This window comes from Neophocaena asiaeorientalis, unplaced genomic scaffold, assembly GCF_003031525.2.
Source record: "Neophocaena asiaeorientalis asiaeorientalis breed wild unplaced genomic scaffold, Neophocaena_asiaeorientalis_V1.1 scaffold327, whole genome shotgun sequence".
NCBI lineage: Eukaryota > Metazoa > Chordata > Mammalia > Artiodactyla > Phocoenidae > Neophocaena > Neophocaena asiaeorientalis.
In genome coordinates, this window is record NW_020174560.1 from 6,545,614 (window position 1) to 6,565,007 (window position 19,394).

Consider the following 19,394-nt stretch of genomic DNA (forward strand, 5'->3'; position numbering starts at 1 on the left):
CCCTGCATCGGCAGGCGGACTCTCAACCACTGCGCCACCAGGGAAGCCCCAAATCATCCTTTTGAAGTGTACAATGTGAATCAAGCCTTTTTTAAAAATTGAAAATTTTTGGCTGTGTTGGGTCTTCGTTGCTGCGCGTGGGCTTTCTCTAGTTGAGGTGAGCGGGGACTCCTGTTCGTTGCAGTGCGCGGGCTTCTTATTGTGGTGGCTTCTCTTGTTGTGGAGCACAGGCTCTAGGCATGCGGGCTTCAGTAGTTGTGTCACGTGGGCTCAGTAGTTGTGGCTCCTGGGCTCTAGAGTGCAGGCTCAGTAGTTGTGGCGCATGGGCTTATTTGCTCCGCGGCACATGGGATCTTCCCGGACCACAGCTCGAACCCGTGTCCCCTGCATTGGCAGGTGGTTTCTTAACCACTGAGCCACACAGAGAAGCCCCTGAATCAAGTCTTTTAACACATAATTCAACATTACCCAGTACCCAGTATGGGCTACTGACTATGTAAGGTTCTAGAGCAGTGGCTCTCAAATGGGGACAATTTTGCCCACCAGGGCACATTTGGCAACGTTTGGAGACATTTTTGATTTTCATGATGGGTGGAAGCTGTTAGTATTTAATGGATAGAGGCCGGGGATACTGCTAAACATCCTACAATGCACAATGCACAGGACAGCCCCACAACAAAGAATTATCCAGTCCAAAATGCCAGTAGTGCTTAGGTTAAGAAACTTGTTCTTGGCATACAAAGATGAACAAGAGACAATCTCTGTCTGCCCAAAGCTTACTGTCTGGTGAAAGAGTGCAAGGTGGAGACAGCACAGGATGCTAGGGTTGCAGAGAGAAGAGGACGCTTAAGCCAAAAAATATTGGAAGACAAACAGGAATTTGCCAGGGGTACTCAGGATGGAAAGGAGTGATTTCATGCAGAGGGACTAACGTGGAAAAATACTGATATGCAGAAAGCATGTTGGAGTCTAAGAAGTTCCAGGAGTTCAGAATAGTTACAGCTCAGGAGAGAACAAGAAAATAGAAGATTACACAGGAGCCCGATCATCATGGTTTTGTATGTCATGCTAGGAAAGAACTTGGACTTGATCTTATAATCAGTGGTCAACAAACATTTTCTGTAATGAACCAGATAGGAATATCTTTAGGCCATATGGTCTCTGTTACAACTACTCAACTCTGGGATCATAGTGAGGAGAAAGCAGCCATCGACAATCCGTAAGTGCATAATGAATGTGGCTATGTTCCATTAAAACTTTACTTATGGGCACTAAAATTTGAATTGCATGTAATTTTCAGGGTTAATAAAATATTCTTGCCCTTTTGATTTTTTTCTACCGTATAAAACTGTGAAAACCATTCTGTACCTGTGGGCTGTAGCTGTACATAAGCAGATGGTGACAGTAGTTTGCCAAGCCCTGCTATAGTGAATACACAGGACTTCAAGGTGACAAGTCAGGTGATCAGATAAAAAATGAAGCGGGGCATTTTTCTTGAGATCTCTGGAAGGACTGACCATCTTCTAGCCATTCCTGCTAAAGAACAAATGGACTTGGGCCTAAATTTTGTCAGTAGCTTGCCTGTAATACTTACAATGAGGTGGTATGCTAACTAAAGGAAAGGAAAGCTCATTTTAGGCTACTGTGGTGAAATGACATTTACCTAATGCAGATATAAATTTCTTCATAATTAGTGGGCACTTGATACTAATGTAATCTGATTACTGCAGCAAAGTCATCTTTAAACTAACTCCCCAGTACTGACAAGAGTATGTCCTTGAATTAAGCAAATTAGGGATAAGTGACAAAAAGTACCAGCTATTAAGAAACAACTCCATATTTATAATCATCTGTTATGATGAAGAGAAGACCAAATACCTCATAGTATCAATATAAGAAGTATGACACAGACCGCTTGACACATAGGTAAGGTGTCCTCACTATCTTAGTCCTGATATTATCCCAATTCAAATTCTAGAAACTTCAAGCTACTGGAAACCTCTTACTTTTAATTTGGAACTATTTTCAAGAGAGAGGTCTGATAACATGGATTCAAATTGTGAAGACAGTATGTCACTTTTACTCAATTTAAAAATGTTTTATTAAAAACTAAACTGTGTAAGAGAAAAGTACAAGAATACTGATGTAGAGAAACATTTCTTTAAAAAACTTGTTTCTTCCTGATTCCAATTTTGTATGATTTATAATAGCCACAATGGTGTACTATTATAACTAAAGCCATTTCAAATCTAAACAACTGTCTTTTACATCTTTGATGTGGCTGACTCTTTATGAATAATTATGATCTTTCTTAGGGACAGTAAACATACATCAAAAGGATTGTTTTGAGGATTAATTGATCTGTTTGTAATTTAATTACATAGTGTCTGGTATAGAGTATATGCTCCATCGAGGTTAGGTATCATTAAACACGAAATGTATTACAATCACTACTTCAACTTCTCTCTAAATGTTTCACCACGACAGAGTTCTCACGACTTTTCTTTTCAAAGAATTCAAGAATCGAAAGAACCTAGAAATTGCACGGTCCAGTTCTCATATTATATAAATGGATTGACTGACCGAAGTCACACAGGGAGATGATATATCTTGGTATAAAGAGCAAGGGCTCTGTAGTTGAACATGCCTGATTTTGAATCCTGGCTCCACCAGCTGAGTTAATTCAGCCAAAACCTCAATTTCCTAATTTATAAAAATGTGGATTAAATGAGATGATGCTCACAAAGTACTGAAGACAGTGACTAACGTATTTTTTTAAATCAATAAATGTTCACTATTATTATTGATCTTAATTTTCCTACCATGAAATTATATTTCCTCTGTCCATCTTTTGAAGAAATGTGTGTAGATTGCTCCTGTATTTGTTCTGAACTTGACTCCTAGCTAACTACACTGACAGGCCACACCAGACTAAGGCAAACTATTTAAAATATTTATTTTCCAAATCCAGCAAACGCTGCCTCTCCCTTTCTTTGTACAATTCCTTCGTTAGTATATACCTCAACTTCAAATTATTTTAGTAAGTCTTCCAGTGCTTCAATTTCTCCAACTCTGCTCCATGGGTCCTGGGAACACATAATGTAAAAACTGTGCTAAATATATCTGTGAAATGCCTTGTTAAAGATTACACAATAAGGAACAAAAGATGGTGTTTCTGGAGATTCCAAGCAGTTGTGGGCCAATGAACATCACAGAAAGCATCCTTCCAATTCATTTGCTTAAAAGGCTAAGGAAATAATCTATTTCCTTTTCTCTGTTTTCTATCTGGTTTCTCTGATGTGTTCCCAGATACTCAAAGAAAGATTCAGATATCCATGAAATCTTAATATGCCTGTTTGAAGCCAGGAAAAATAAAGAACAGTATGCCAATATTGAAGACCAGAAAAAGTCCATCAGTACTTGAGGGGGAATTTTGTTCAGTCTTGGAAATTACTGAAAGAGTCTACTTCCATGGTAACTGGGGAAGAAAATGCCAAACGGTTTAAATTGACACGGCGTTCCACGACCCTGAAGCATGCTCCTGAAGTGATCCTACAAACTTGGCAATTTACTCGAGCAGCCTAAGTCTTCATCTGTTGCCAGATGAGCTGCAGCAATTTCTGGCCTTGCCTTACAGCCCTTGCACTTGACATCATTTAGCCTAGACTCAGCCCTTGACCTTGCTTTTATAGTTGGGGAAGAGTTCAGAGGGACCAAACCTCGATAGAAACAACCTAAGTGTGAAAGGTTTTACCCCAAGGCTTCTCTCAATGAGTGCTCTTTAATATTTAACGTTGATCTTTAATCTCATATGTTCATCAGAATGGGATAACTGCAAACTCTCCCTTCTGTCTAAGAAATATTAAGCTCATAATTTGTTGTTCTTATTTGTTTCTTTGTTTCTGTTTTGCCTTAAGGCAGAAGTAGAAGGCCATGATGGTAACTTGAAAGGCTCCTCTCACACTAAGGATTGTATCTTTTTTTTTTTTTTTTTTTTCGGTACGCGGGCCTCTCACTGTTGTGGCCTCTCCCATTGCGGAGAATAGGCTCTGGACGCGCAGGCTCAGCGGCCATGGCTCACCGGCCCACATGCTCCGCGGCATGTGGGATCTTCCCGGACCGGGGCACGAACCCGTGTCCCCTGCATCAACAGGTGGACTCTCAAACACTGCGCCACCAGGGAAGCCCAGATTGTATCTTTGTATCAGCTTTGTTCATCTGATTGGATTCTATTTAAATTTTCCTTTAACCTTGGATGTTTGACAGGTTCTTGAGCACACTGAGACTTTCTCCACAAAAAGGAAACCCCTTGATTGGATTAGAAACCACTACCTGCCTCTGGAAATCAAACCTTTCAGTAGGGTCAGATCAATCTGAACTTAAATTCTTTGATGTTTTCCTGTTAACCCAAGTAGATCTGCTCAGGAGCTTCTTATTAAGAAGGTCTGGGCTGGGGCTATATCTCCTACTTTTTGTCTTTCCTTCTCTCCATCTTGCCTTCTCAACATTGAACAAAGTATTGTGGACGCCATGAAGTATTCTGGCGAACGAGAGCAGACTGTTACGCATGTACCTGGTTAATGTGCTGCGTACTTTCTTCAATGCTGAGAAGGCAAGATGGAGAGAAGGAAAGACAAAAAGTAGGAGATATAGCCCCAGCCCTGCCCTTCTTAATAACACTAGATTTGGAACTTTCGACCTAGTTGTGATTAAAATTACCAAGGGAGTAGGAATTTGCTCTTTCTACTGGCATTCTGTCTTGTAAAAAGAAGAAGAAGGGAAGGTGATTATAGGTACCTAACATCAAATTTAGTAAAAATCACTGAATAGAAAACCAGAAGTGTGATTTAATGCCCTAAGAAATTAGGCAAAAGTGTCAAGTCTGAAGAATTTTAAAATGGTTATAGGTCAAAGCATTAAAAACTTCTTTGGGGATGGAGTGGCTATAAGGCGAACCCGGTTAGGAATCTGCCAGGGGTTAATTGCAACCCTGCATGAAAAGCAGTTAACAAGTGAGAATTAGAACACCCAGGAGGAAAAGAAAAATGTTTCCAGTGCCATAAGAAATAAACAACAAAGGAGAAATATTTCCTTTGGCTACCACTGCCTCCTTTTCAAAAGCTCAGAGGAGCTACGGGGAATGCCAAGGACTGGTTTTCTCTCAACTCCCTCTGAAACATTTGTCTTCATTACCACTCTTTTTAATCAGGGCTCCTTCATGAGTGTTTCTGCTCAGCCCCTAAGGGGCAGCTCTGGTCTGCGATAAATCAGAGTCCACGCCGCAAGTCACTAATCAGCACTCCCAGGGAAAGAAAAACAGAGAAGTGCAGAGACCGCTACACTGAAAAGGACTGGCGGCTCACAGGCCTCAAGGAAGAAAGGCCTTTATGGAGAAATAATAAATTAGTGGAGGTGGAATAGCACTCCAATGTCTAGGACTTATTTTAAAATCTCAAACGCAAATTGTTCACACTTAATCGTAAGAGTTTAGAAGATAATTTCGTTTTAGCAATGTAAGGCAGATTATGAGTTTGCTTAATGAATCGAATTTGTACTCCCAGCTCAATGATTTTGATACCTAACTCAAAACTTAGTAAGACTCAGAGATGTCATTGAGAAATAAAACAAAAAATTCCAGGTGAGAACTCTAATGTCTATAATATGACTGTTACTTTGCTTAAATGGAACTAGGATCATAAAATTATGAACATATTGTATTTTTTCTCTGGAAAGGATCTTAGAAATAATCTAAGAAAAAGACTAAATGGAGTGGCTAGAAGTCAGCAGAGCTTGTTAGTAGCAGAGTTTACTCTAGAAACTAGGATTCCAAACATCTTACACAACTATAGATCTCATGCATGAGTCAATACTGAAAAATCACCACTTAACAGAGAAAAGTGAAGAGTAGAATATGAATCAGGAAATGTGGGCTACAGTCCTATGTCTACCACTTACTCGCTTACCTTGGCTAAATCACTGAACACTCTGAGACTCAATTTCTTCACCTGTAAGACGGGGTTTACATATTTCCTGCATATATTATAGGGCTGCTGCAATATATATACAAGGTATTATTAAATTATTATAAACGACTTTTCTGAGAGCTGGAATGGGCTGAAGAGCTAACGGGATTCGGGTAAAGTAGAGAAAATTCACTTTTCAGAGGAAGACAGATACAGATTGTAGCGAATACTACTAGAATCCTAGAATACAAGCTTAGATGTGAAATCACCCCTGAGACACGAAATCAGACCATAGTGTGGCACGCAAATTAGCAAGCCAAGAGTTGAGTCCATGGCTTCCAAAATAGATGCTGACTTTTCTTTTTTTTTTTTGTTTATTGCGGTGGACCTCTCACTGTTGTGGCCTCTCCCGTTGCGGAGCACAGGCTCTGGATGCGCAGGCTCAGCGGCCATGGCTCACGGACCCAGCCGCTCCGCGGCATGTGGGATCTTCCTGGACTGGGGCACGAACCCGTGTCCCCTGCATTGGCAGGCGGACTCTCAACCACTGCGCCACCAGGGAAGCCCTAGATGCTGACTTTTCTAATGGCAAACCTAAGACCTACTTTATATCTATCTGCCTATGACAAAGTGAGGATGGCATGGACTCCAGAAAGAAATCATAGGAGACACTTAGCCAAACACATGATGCTGTGTGGCAGTAAAGGCAACACACCTGCCTAGGAGCCAAGACCTACTGCTGTTCCAGCTTTGTTGGTGTGTTATTGCTTGTTGTCTGTGAAAGCTGAAGCATGATAATGCCATCTCACCATGGCCTGACAGATATGGACACTGTCCTTACACAGAGCACAGAGGAGCACCCCTCTGAGGCAGAGTCATAGGTATGCAAAAATGCTAGTTTTCCTACACTCCAATATTATTAAAATATAACTAAGGAACTAGCATCCGTCAAAGTGATGAACACTTCCAGAATCTAACTGCATAAAACAGCCTCCTGTTTTTCCTAATGTAACCAGAAGCTTTGTCTGTCATTGACTTTATGAAGAAAAACTCTCATAAGACCTCAGGAGAAACACTGTTTGATACTGATCTTAGGAGCCAGGATCTGAACTGCTTGGAGCCCAACTGAACTAAAAAGGACAATTTGATTAGACCGCAGGTGTTTATTGAAGGGATATACAAGAAGCATGGCTAGAATTTTGAATCTTCATTCAAAATACTAGACTTCATATTGTAAAACGGGAGCAATGAAATGATAAAAGCAGTATTTGAGGAAGAAGTTTCTATCAGCATTATGTAGGATAAACTGGGGGAAGTGGCAGCTTCAGAGAGACTGACATTTGGGGGACCAAGGTTGACACTGCTGCAGTGCTCCAGGCAAGAGGTAATTAAGGATCAGTTTTGTGGTTATTCTGATGAATGGGGGGCAAGGGGTTTCCTTGGCTTGTATTGACTATTCTCTTGGATATAAGAGAATTAATCACACTGTAATAGGGAAGAACAAATCTCACTCCACATTAGATCTGTTTCTTTTACTCTAACCTCTGTATTCTATTGCTTTAAGAATGTTGCCTATAGCCTGAAATATACAGAATAGCCCATTCTCAAGGCTCTGATCTTTAAGGGTATAACACTTTTTCATTCACATAGAGATAAAAAGTTGCAGAACAGAGAATAACATTTGTCTTGTTGGAGTTTTACAGGAACATTGAGACCTGACCTACCTAGACAGCTGCAAGAACAAAGGATTCCAACACCAAGAAGTGTGCAATAACCAACCATGCCCCTTCCCTCATCTTGCCTTTAAAAATACTTTGCTGAAACCCTTTAGGGAGTTCAGGGATTTTTAGGGCATAAGCCACCCATTCTCCTTGCATGGCCCTGAAATAAACCTTTTTCTGCTCCAAATGCTGACATTGTTTCGGTATTGTTTTATACAGACTAATTGCTCATAGTTAACTGGGAAGATATTTTATATTTGTTGGTTTTTAAGAAGCTCTGAAAGTTAGAACTAAGAGGAATACTTATGCAATTATTATTAAATACTATTAAGAATTTGAAAGAGCTTTAGATTAAAAAGTATTGACAGTAAATTTAGAGTTAGTCATATAAGCTCAGTAAAGTTGAATGTGGGTCTTTCAGCTATCTACCAAATATGTGATTAGAACAGCTGGGCGGATGCTATTAGGGAATCATCTGCTCTCGGGGACCTGCCAACTGTCTGAGCCACAGAAGCAGTGTGGGTGATAATGCTGAGAATCCAACATGGCCTTTACAAACAACAACAGACCAAGAATCACTCATGGTCTAAAGAAAAGCACCAGCAGATTTGTCAAGTACAGATACGGATTTTATTTTGCTTTTAAATGTTGGAATTAAACCAGATACAATTTCATGATGTGCTATGAGAAATGAATAAGTCTACCTTATACACAAAAATGGCTTCCATAGACCCTGAAGAACAGCTCAGCAGAAGAAATAAATCAAGGTGTAGTTCCTAAATATGGGCAGAGAAGAACATAAGGAAGTTCATGGGACAATGAAAGGTTGTCCAACAAAGGCGCTAAAACAGAGGATCTGCACCTCCCTGTACAGGACCTCGGGGTCTCCTCAACCTCACACATGAGAGCAAAGCTCCTCCTCTCTGTTTTCCTGAGTACTGTAAGGAAAGGAGGCTCAAAGTCTTGGAGGTTGAAAATCAAGTCTGGCTGCTATAAAGCAACCCCTCTCAGATATATTCTCATTCCTGACAAATACCCACCCACCGGCAGGCCTGGGAGACACATGGCGACCAGAGCAAGTTGTCAAAACTTATCATTATAAAACGTCCATCTTCCCAAAGTACAACCTTTGCTCAACGCAGTGTTTTCCTTGGAAGACAGCTCTTCTGAGAGCTATAAAAAGGTGGTTAGAATTGATGAGGTAAGCTCTTGTAGTCAAGCTAACCATCATGTTAAAAATGTAAGGGTGAATAATGATGGTGGAATGCTTAACCAAAACCCAAAACTAATAACAACAACAAAATTCATTAATTATGTCCCTCTACTTCAAAGAATTTCATAATTCTTAGCATTCCTCTTTTGAGAAAAGAAAACTGCGTGCAAATTTTATGGCCCTCCTACTTTAATTTCCTTTCTTACGCCATACCCTCAGATGGCTAGCCTGGTGCTAAGTGGCCTAGGCTACATACAAAGTTCACAGCTCTTTGCCTGATCTCATGATCCTCTATCAAAAAACAGCACTTTCAAAAGTGTTTCTTTCCTGTCTAGTTCTGCCACTGCGTGAGTATTGCCTTGGCTGGATCCGCTGCCAAATTAAGTCCCTTTGGTAAAAAAAACTGCAGGGAACTCAATACAGCCCTGTCCCCCCTCTACCTTAGGTTTGACATCCGGAAGTGACTTAGGAAGTACTCTAATGGTTACCAAATTTTTGGAAACTGATTTAACTTTCCTGAGCTAAACATGTGTTTAGGAGAGACTACATCACTAATCATCACTTGACCCTGTGACAGACCAAAAGTTACTGATATTTTTTCCCTTAAAAAAAAAAAGAAAGAAAGAAAAAAACAACTTTTATCAGCTAGCACAATGATGTAAATGAAAAATCATGTTGTGAGATGACTGCAAACATGCTGATTTCCAGATGTTGGACAAGATAGTGCAGAAACACCAAAAAGGACAGTTAACAGTTTCTGTCACAAACTCTGCTGGGTTACTTGCTTTCTGGGGACTTTACACAGCTGTCAAACCATTTAGGATACAGAAGAACTGAAGGTTTTCTTGTCAGTTGGCAAATTCTAATCCATCGACTCTGGGTAAAAAGAACTTTGTCTCTGAAAACACAGACAATTTTCCAAATCTATTATTATTACTGTGATCAGAAATAACTACAGTGTGTAATTTACTCAAATATATATTTATTGTTGCCATACGTTTTATTTAAATAAGCTTGTACACCAATCATAGAAGGTACAAATCTAGAGCAAAGCTCTGCACATTCCACTAAATATGCCCTCCATATATCAGCCATAGATAAAATCATGTCAAAACAGAATATTGCTCAGGCTGTCCCTGCTGCATGGGCTTCTATTTTATGGACTCATCCTTGACTCACACTATTTCTGGTGGGAATCTTCCCCAAAAAATCCAGATTTAGTTGTCAGATTTACACTATCAAAAAATCTCTAAAATGAGTGGGTTCCTTAAAAGAAAAGCCAAACTCTGGGTAATTACATTCAAATTCCTTAATCACATTTTCTGAGCTCAATGGGAATTGTGGTGTTTCTTTCCTGAATATCTTCTCCAAAGCCACATAAATGCAATACAGATTCTTCCTCCAAAGGGATATGGAACATAAGGAGTCCCCCGTGGCAAAATGTTAGTTTCAAGTGTATGCTTCTTGTCTTTTTCATGCAGCTAGAAACAGTATATGTGTATGTATATATTCATGTAGGTATGCATTTTTATTACCCTCCTCACATTTCACCCCCCCCCCAAAAGAAACAAGGGGGAAAAAAAGGATACAGAGTATCTCAGGAATATTTGCAAGCATATAGTTTACCAACAGTGTTAGACATTATTGCAAGTCAGTAATATTTGCTTCTTTCCCACCTCTGGGCTAATAAGAGGATTGTACTTCCCCATCCCCTTAAAGCTCTAGTCCATTAGTCTCAAACACAACTTTCTGTGATTATGGAAATGTTCTGTATTTTGTGTTGTCCAGGATGGTAGATTTATAATGCAGCTAGTGCCACTGAGGAACTGAAGGACAAATTTTGTTTAATTTTCATTAGTTTGAACTTAGATAAGCAAATGCAGCTAGTGGCTATTGCACTGGACAGCACAGTTCTAACTCATGAATTGTGAGAAGTGACCAGTGTGAGACCTCCAGTGTCCCCTTCCCCTTGCCACGGTCACCTGCAATAATTTGATGATGACGCTTTAGTTAATCGAGGTCCAAGAGTGGAGACAGCATGGAGCAGAGACTCCTGCAACCTCTGATGGACAATAATTTAGCCAGAAAAGTCACAAAATATACAAGAAAAAGAGTAGAGCAAGTACTGATCTTTGTTAAAACCCTATGGGTCAAATATTACCCACGAAAAGGTCAAGAAGCTCCTACTTCGCATGTGCAGGTGGTGGTGGAATGAGGAGGAAATGTAGCTGCTCAAGCAAACTAAAACTATTCCTTAAGATGTAACATAATATAAAACCTGTGATATAAAGGTACAGATGATCTTTTGTACCTTACTATATTTTCATAATATAATGCCTGTGATAAAGGGTGGATGATTTACGACATCGTACTAACTGCTCAGAAAAACAACCCAAGAAGAAATCTTAACACATTTTATGTTATTGTTGCCATGGAAGACATTTTTGTATTCCAAGTAGTAAAAATATGTTTGTGAGTAATATTTTTCCCACAAAGAGAAAAATCCCCTAGTCATGGAAGAGTTAAAAGAGACCAAAATTAGACACAGTTCATGTTAAAGGTTAGAAGAATAATCAGTCATTTGAAAAACACTACATAAACATTTTTCCGGATGCAATTTTCAGTCCAAGGATACATTTCCCAGTAGAAATCAGCAGCTAAAAAGGAAATCATTTCGTCTCCATAAGTGCCAAATTGTATCCTGATTTTTCCTGGTCTGGCTCAACTTTCAAAACTACTGGTTCAACTTCTGCAATCTTTCACCCAATGACTATGTAAACACATCTTTATAAGACAGACATAATCCTTGGGTGGGCCAATTTATGTTGGATTATGAAAATACTTAAAATACAAAATCATATAATGACTGTTGTCCTTTGGTTTTTCACGAAAAGGATAGGAAAATCCAGTTAACATAGGCAGTGGTTACTGTGAAGATAATATGACACACATACGTTGCTTTGTCTTTTTCCAATATCTTTGAAAATAAATATTACTGACAAATCAGTAAAGGACTGCATCATATTTTGGGAAGGTGGTATGTAAATTAAGAATCTGCAAATATACCTCTGATGTGCTCCATCACATGCCACACTGTACCACACAATTGGAATGAATTAAACTACTCACACGAGGCCAGGAAAAATTCTCACCCTTGGAAGTACTTTGGATCTTCTGTATTCGGTCAGAGGTTATAGAAACATTAGTTTTAAGGATAAAGTAATCTTAAGTAAAAACCAAAGATTCATTCAGAATTTATTACTGCCTCTGATTCATATATATCTCGGATTATTCAGAACTCTCCATAACACAATTCAAGCAGAATATCAAGCCTATAGCTAGGAAAAAATCATAAATTTAAAATCTGCATAGAAAGATAAACTCTGCTTTTTCACTTCTCCCTTGAAATTCTAGAGCTTTTATAGTCAACTACAAAATGCATCATGAAAAGCCTATCTTCAATATTTAGCATGTGGTGGGGAAGAATTTTAACTTTTCCTCCAATGAATAAAGTTATGTAAAAGAAGACATTTGGGGAGTCTTCGGAGAGTGCAGAATAAATTATTGCTGTAAGATCTGGAAAAGTTTGGTAGAATGTTAAGAGATTTCCACATCTGTGTCTATACATTCATGTCTTGGGAATAATGTATCTTCAAAACCATTCACAGAAAAATGTTGTAAAGTACTCCTCCCTTCAGTAAGCAAAGCTTATGAGTTGCAATCACAAAGATTTCATTTCACCATATGTTATTGAGAATTAATCAAATATCCATGATTATATTCACAAAAATGATTCCTGTAAATATTGTTAAAAGTTATAACAAAGCAAAGAATTTTAAGTAGCTTAATTCTACAAATTTTTGACAATTTATAGTATAACTCTATGAATAATCTTCTAATGGCTATATTAGCCCTTCATCTTTGCTCCTGAGAAAACAAATAAATATGTCACTGAAGCAGCATGAACAGACTATAGAAATGAACACAGCACAATGCACATTTTCTTTCCTGTGCTAGGAGAGGCTGATGAATGATGTAATTTTTTAATTCACAAAATTTTAACTGAATGTAAGAACATATTAGAGTTGCATTTGCCTGTTCAAATGACTCATTCTGTCCAAACCAGCATGAAGCATTTAATTAAATATTTTCATTTAACTCTAATTTGAAAGACACAAAAATTTTAACTTGTTTGCCAAAATGAGAAAATCCTTAGTTCTTCTGAAAAGAATATACATATATAAACGTTCAAAACTAAAAATTAAAGGTTGATTATTTAAATCTTGCTTTTAAATTAAAATATTTTGCATTCCTTTCTGATTTAAAACACTCTCCAATGAAAGCCACCATTATTTATAAGTGAAGAAAGAAAAGGGAATTTGTCTTACTTCTCCCCACTCCTCACTTTGCCATTGTCACCTGTATCTATTTCCAGGAAGCCAATATTCATTAGGGTTAATCTGCCTACTAAATGAATAAACAAAGGATTTCTCTGTCACTAAGAGGCCAGGTGAGCTGATAGCATCTTCTAACACAGAAAATCATCTGTACCATACAGCTCAGGAAATTACCTGCTGCAATCCCACACCTGGGATCATTTGGCAGGTAGATCTCTAACGTTGAGTAATACATGGAAAATTGACTATAACGATTTTTTCAAAGGACTGAAAATCTTACATATTTTAGAACAGAAGAACATTTTTATGAAATTAACTTTATAAGTCACCAAGGAAAACTAGTAAAAAAAAAAAAAAAAGAAAAGTTTTCCATGATTTTCCCCTAAATACTAACAGTGGATGTAAGAACTAATGCCAAAGTGCCAATATGCAATGAAATAAGAACCGATACAACACCAATATTTTCATGAATCACATGATCTTAAAAATATATATACATAACAATTCCAGAATAGAATGCAGTCAACAAACTAAATTTAAAAAATACATTATCATAATCCCTACCTGTACAGACTGATAAATTCAGACCAAATAAAGCTACATGAACGCAGTGGTTCATCAAGATGCCAGGAAAAGAATCCAAGGCCAATTATTTGTAATACATTAAATTGATAACATTGCCTCTCCATGTTTCCCTTTATGGAGTAGAATCCCAGGTCTTACTTCTATAAAGAAATCATTTTTCCAGCTAAATAATCCAACAGGAAACCAATGGTAATAAATAAGCAAAACAAAAGTAAAAGAAATGAGGTAAAAAGGTAAAAAGATATGTGACCTCTCTCCAAATGTTGGGGGTGGGAGAAGAAATATATCCTAGATATTACTTTTAAATAATATTTGATAGCTTAAAAACCATGTGGTATAAGCAGATAGAAGAACCAGAGGACTGATTTGATTAGGTACAAGACACTGCAGCAACAAAACTCATTTACAAAACATGAAAACAAATAGTGGTTAGGGATTATTACCTTCTCACATAGGTTCAATCCTACAAGTGGGCCTAGCTATGATATAGAATGAAATAAGACTAAATCTATCAGCTTTTGTGCCAGTGAGAATCAACCAATGTGCGACCCTTGGCACAAGAGGCCATTACGTAGCTGAAACTGGTGCTATATTTATTCAAGTTTTAATAATACACTCGCTGAGAAAAGGAGCCAAACTACTAGGCAGATAATATATCATTCTCTAGAGGGAGTACAGACTGAAGAATGAAAAGACTTAGGAAAAGGGTTAGTCAACATTTAATGAGTACTTACTGTTTGTCAAACCCCATAGGAAACAGGAGTGGGTTTGCTCAAGGGTGATAAAAAACAGATACAGTCTTTGTACACAGTATGTGTTATCAATATTATTATCAATGCATTTGAATTTCTTAGCTTCACAAGCGTTCCCTGGTTGTTTTTTATACTGTATATGTCGGGAGAGGGGTCCATATAGGGTAGCAGTGCTATCAGTGGGAAACAGTGACAATGAGGACTGAGCCCCATACACACTGCACCTAAGGAAGTGCAGAGCAGAAAAAAAAAAGGACTTACTCAAAATGTGGGACCTTTCATAGTTTTTTATCTGTTGGGCCAGGTTTTCTGAAATCAGCCATTTAAACATAAGTCAAAGTAAATACAAACTGTCTGCGACTCCCAATAGCCATCAGCTTATATTGTTGTATTGACAACAGCTGCGAAATATATGAATGTCATATATACATATTCCTGAATTTATTTTAGCTGAGAGGGTTTTTTGGTGTATGTGGGAAAATTCAGCATGTCAGTTTAAGGAAATGTATATGATTTCCCTTTCAAGATCCTACAAAAACATATGGGAGCAAGATAATGTTTGTCCTGACCTGCCAAAATCCTGGGGAGATCATCTCAAATCCACATCACATTCCTGAGTACTAATGCTCACACTGGGGCTTTTGCATTAGCAGATGTGTGAAAATGCATGTACTCAGAGAACTCCCTCATGGCTTCACATCTAAAGAAGCTCTTCTACAACAGCTATTCCAGCCAAAAGCTGAAATGATATTTCCAAGTTAAGTATACCTTCATTTAAGCCAGTGTCTGGACAGAAAAATTCAACTGAAGGGTTTGTTATTTGGCTCAGAACCAAGAGGAGCCTGAGCGAATGTTAGACAGATTTTCAGGAGGCCTCCCCCGCTCCATTCCCAGTCCTTGAGTTGCATCAAAGACTCTGGGAATTTTCCTTCACTCATGTAACAATTTCCCATTTCAAACCCATGCCTGAAAAAGGCATGCACTAGATTTTCGTTGTGATTAAAATAGGGGGCAGGGTCTGTTCGATACTGTCACTAGTTCATTATTTAGGCTGTGGCCAAAAACATACTAAGAACATTAACAAAACCAAACTACCTTTGCATACTTTCTTTAAAATTTTCCCTTGTAAAAAAATAACAGATTTTTAAGCCTTATATAAGTAACACAAGCTCACTGTAGAAAACTTTGGAAAAACTTTAAAGAAGAAAGTTAAAAATGCCCCATATCCCACCACTCAGAGGTTAAATACTATTTATATTTTGCTCCGTTTCCTTCTAGTTTCTCAAATGTATAAAATACAGTTCTGTTATCCTTCTACACATTTATAATGGCAAAATGAAAAGCAGTGGTCACAATCTGAGTTAGAGAAAAAGCATTAAACAACAAAAAAAGCATTAAATCTAGAAATGTTAAAAAGGACACGTAGTACATTACATTCTACAATGAAGCCTTAGCAGTTATGCATATTTGTATATCACATAACATGGACATTACATGGCAAAACTACAGAAGTATAAGGAGAAATAAAGAGAAAAGTATTAGTAGCATGAGAGTTTAATTCACCTTTCTAAGTCCAGGATAGGATACATATGGCATCAGAAGACACAAAAACATAATTAATGAGGTAAATCTAACTGATATAAACACAACTTTATATCTTGAAAACAGAGAATATATCCCTTTTCAAGTGCGCATAATAATATAAATTCACAGAAAGTAAGTATTTTCGCCACAAAATAAAATCTGATCTAAACAATCTTCCAGATCTAATTAACAATTTATAGGAAATTTCAGGGACAAAAGAACACCATGGGGATACAGTCAGCAAAATCCTATTTGTGGGAAGGGAAACACTACAGGATACATGTTTCTTTAAAAACTGATAGAAGAGAACCCTATATTTTAAGATAGTCTTATGAGAGATATCAACCAATTGGAATGTATGGGTCTTATTTGGAACATGATTTTTAAAAATGAGATAATCAGGGAATTTAACATGAATTGGAAATTTGATATTAAAGCATTATTATTTTTTTCAGGAGTGATAGTATTTTGCTTTAAAAGAAGTTTATTTTTTGGAGATATGTGTGGATACATTTACAGATGAAATAATGTCTGAAATTTGCTTCAAAATAATCTGGTGGGGTAGTGGGGTAAGGTATGAAACTAGTCTGGCCATGAGTTCCTACTTGCTGAAGCTACCTGATTGTTAGGGGATTCGTAATGTTATTCCTTCTATGTTTGCATATATTTGAAATTTTGTATAATAAGGTGTTAAAGGAAGAGAGAGCGTGTATGTGTGCGTGAACGCACGCATGCGCACACACATGCGCAGACCCACAGAAACTGATGATAGCAAGTGTAGATAATTCTTTTGAGGAGTTATACTTTAAACGAAAGAAATGGGTCTGTAGTTGATATTGCTTTTAAAATGGACCTCATGGTTCATTCATTTTTTTTTTTTCATTCATTTTTATTTAAAGTTCTACTTTGTGTAGAGACATATCAAAAATATTATCACTTGTTGAAATCTAGTGACAGCGTTTAGATATTTGCTATATTATATATTTATTTAAATTATTTCTATAAGTTAGAAAATTTTCACAATAAAAAGTTATGAATTAAACTTCCTACTCATTGCCAAGACAAAAAATTATCTTAGCAATTCTTGCCTGTTGATACTTTCAAACCTGTTGATGCAGTGTTAAGAGTCAAATAAAATCCACTGCTAGGGCTTCCCTGGTGGCGCAGTGGTTGAGAGTCTGCCTGCCGATGCAGGGGAGATGGGTTCGTGCCCCGGTCTGGGAAGATCCCACATGCCATGGAGCGGCTGGGCCCGTGAGCCGTGGCCGCTGAGCCTGTGTGTCCGGAGCCTGTGCTCCGCAACGGGAGAGGCCACAACAGTGAGAGGCCCGCGTACTGGGAAGAAAAAAAAAAAAAAATCCACTGCTATTTTGACTGGGATTGTAAAAAAGTTCAGAACTAATTTTGGAATAACTGCAATTTTTGCAATACTCAGTTTCCTTCTTCAGAAACCTGATATATTGTTAGTTTATGCAAATTATATTACTCTGAAGAGTTTCACCCTTTTATTTTTCTTTTGGTACACTGTTTATATTTCTTCTTAGGGTTATTCCTAAGTACTTTATGTTTTCTGGTATTATTATGAGTACATTTTTTAAAGAATTAGATTACCTAATTAGTTTTCACTGTTTTACAGAAAGAGTATGGATGTTTTACATATGAACTAAGTATCTGATCAGTGTAATAAGTTCATTAAAACTTGATGCTCTTGAATTCTCTGTCAAAAAAAATTATATTGTCTGAAAAAATAATTCAAAATCAATCTGTAAATGATTTTGTAACTATATCTGTTCCTTATGTTTTATATATTACTGCATTGTCTGGAATTTTCAGAGTAATTATATAAAAATGGTCACGGCATGATTGCCTTTTTCATGATTTTAGAAGGAATGCCGACAATATTCCACATTAAATATGATGCTGCTGTTTGGTTTAAGATTTGGTTTAAGATTCCTTATTATTTACAGAATTTACCTCTCTATTCCTAGTTATCTCAAGAGTAAATCTCATAAATAACTGCTGAATTTTATCAAATGCTCTTTCAGCAACTAGTGAGATTATCATGTTCTCTTATTGGACCAATTATTATATATTACAACAACAGATTTTTAAATATGGGAATAAATCATATTTGGTCATTGTAGATGATTCTTTTATCGTAGTGTTCAATTTTTTTTTTTTTTTTTTTTTGCGGTACGTGGGCCTCTCACTGTTGTGGCCTCTCCCATTGCGGAGCACAGGCTCCGGACGCGCAGGCTCAGCGGCCACGGCTCACGGGCCCAGCCGCTCCATGGCATGTGGGATCTTCCCGGACCGGGGCACAAACCCGTGTCCCCTGCATCGGCAGGCGGACTCTCAACCACTGCGCCACCAGGGAAGCCCCGTAATGTTCAATTTGGTTGGTTGGTATTTTACTTGATATTTATGAATCTAAATTCAAATGTAAGAATGATGCTTAGTTCTCTTTATTTTAATGCTATGTTTGTTAGGTTTTACTCATTCATTTTTAAAATGCTCTCTTATAGGGGATTAGAAAACTCCTGTCCTCAATAGGTGTTAAAAAGTTCCTGAATGCTAATGCTACTTATTATGAAATAGGAAAAGGCAAGAGGCCACAGTCTACAAGCACAAAGATGAGATAATGGCTTCCACATCACTTAACTGTCAGCCTTCTTTAGTGTGAAGTGTTGTATCTAGAGACTCCCAACCAAGCAACTGTTTAAAAATATTAAAGTAATTGACAAACAAAAGAGCTGTCAACTTTTTGGAAGATAACTTAAAAACTTTTTTTTTGGGCAAGGTCACTATGGAATAAGAAACGAGAAAGCCAGATTAGACAAACAATATTCATTTCAAATTGTAGCAACAAAATCTTGAGAAGTTAGTGTTGATTTTGATAAATGTTACTGAACATTTCTATAACTCACTGGAGTCCTTAGTACTAGTTTGCTACAGTTTATGATAGAATCTACATAGTGACCTGGAGAAAGGATAGGTTCTTTATTTTATAAGGTGCATTACATCCCTGAGTAATGACATTTCAATTGCAAGATATTCAGAACACAAAGGAACTAAATGGAGGCAGTAACTCAAGCCACCTACCATATGAGAGACAACAGTAGCTTATTGAGCTATGTGCTCATCTCTGCCTCTTTCTGTAGAGAAGCCTAAGTTTGAGG

At 37.6% G+C, this 19,394-nt stretch overlaps 1 protein-coding gene across 5 annotated transcripts in view; it reads right to left on the minus strand.

Annotated features, from left to right (window-relative positions):
- The window catches only part of BCAS3 (BCAS3 microtubule associated cell migration factor), a 575,284-nt gene that overhangs the window by 224,914 nt on the left and 330,976 nt on the right, over positions 1-19,394 (minus strand). The window contains exon 23 of one of the 5 annotated variants that reach the window (XM_024757573.1): positions 2,986-3,086. The exons of the other annotated variants lie outside the window; for them this stretch is intronic. Within the exon in view, the coding sequence (XP_024613341.1) occupies positions 3,058-3,086 (29 nt within the window). The 3' untranslated portion in view covers positions 2,986-3,057. Of the gene's footprint in view, positions 1-2,985; positions 3,087-19,394 lie in introns of those variants that run through there. 5 annotated transcript variants of the gene reach the window in all.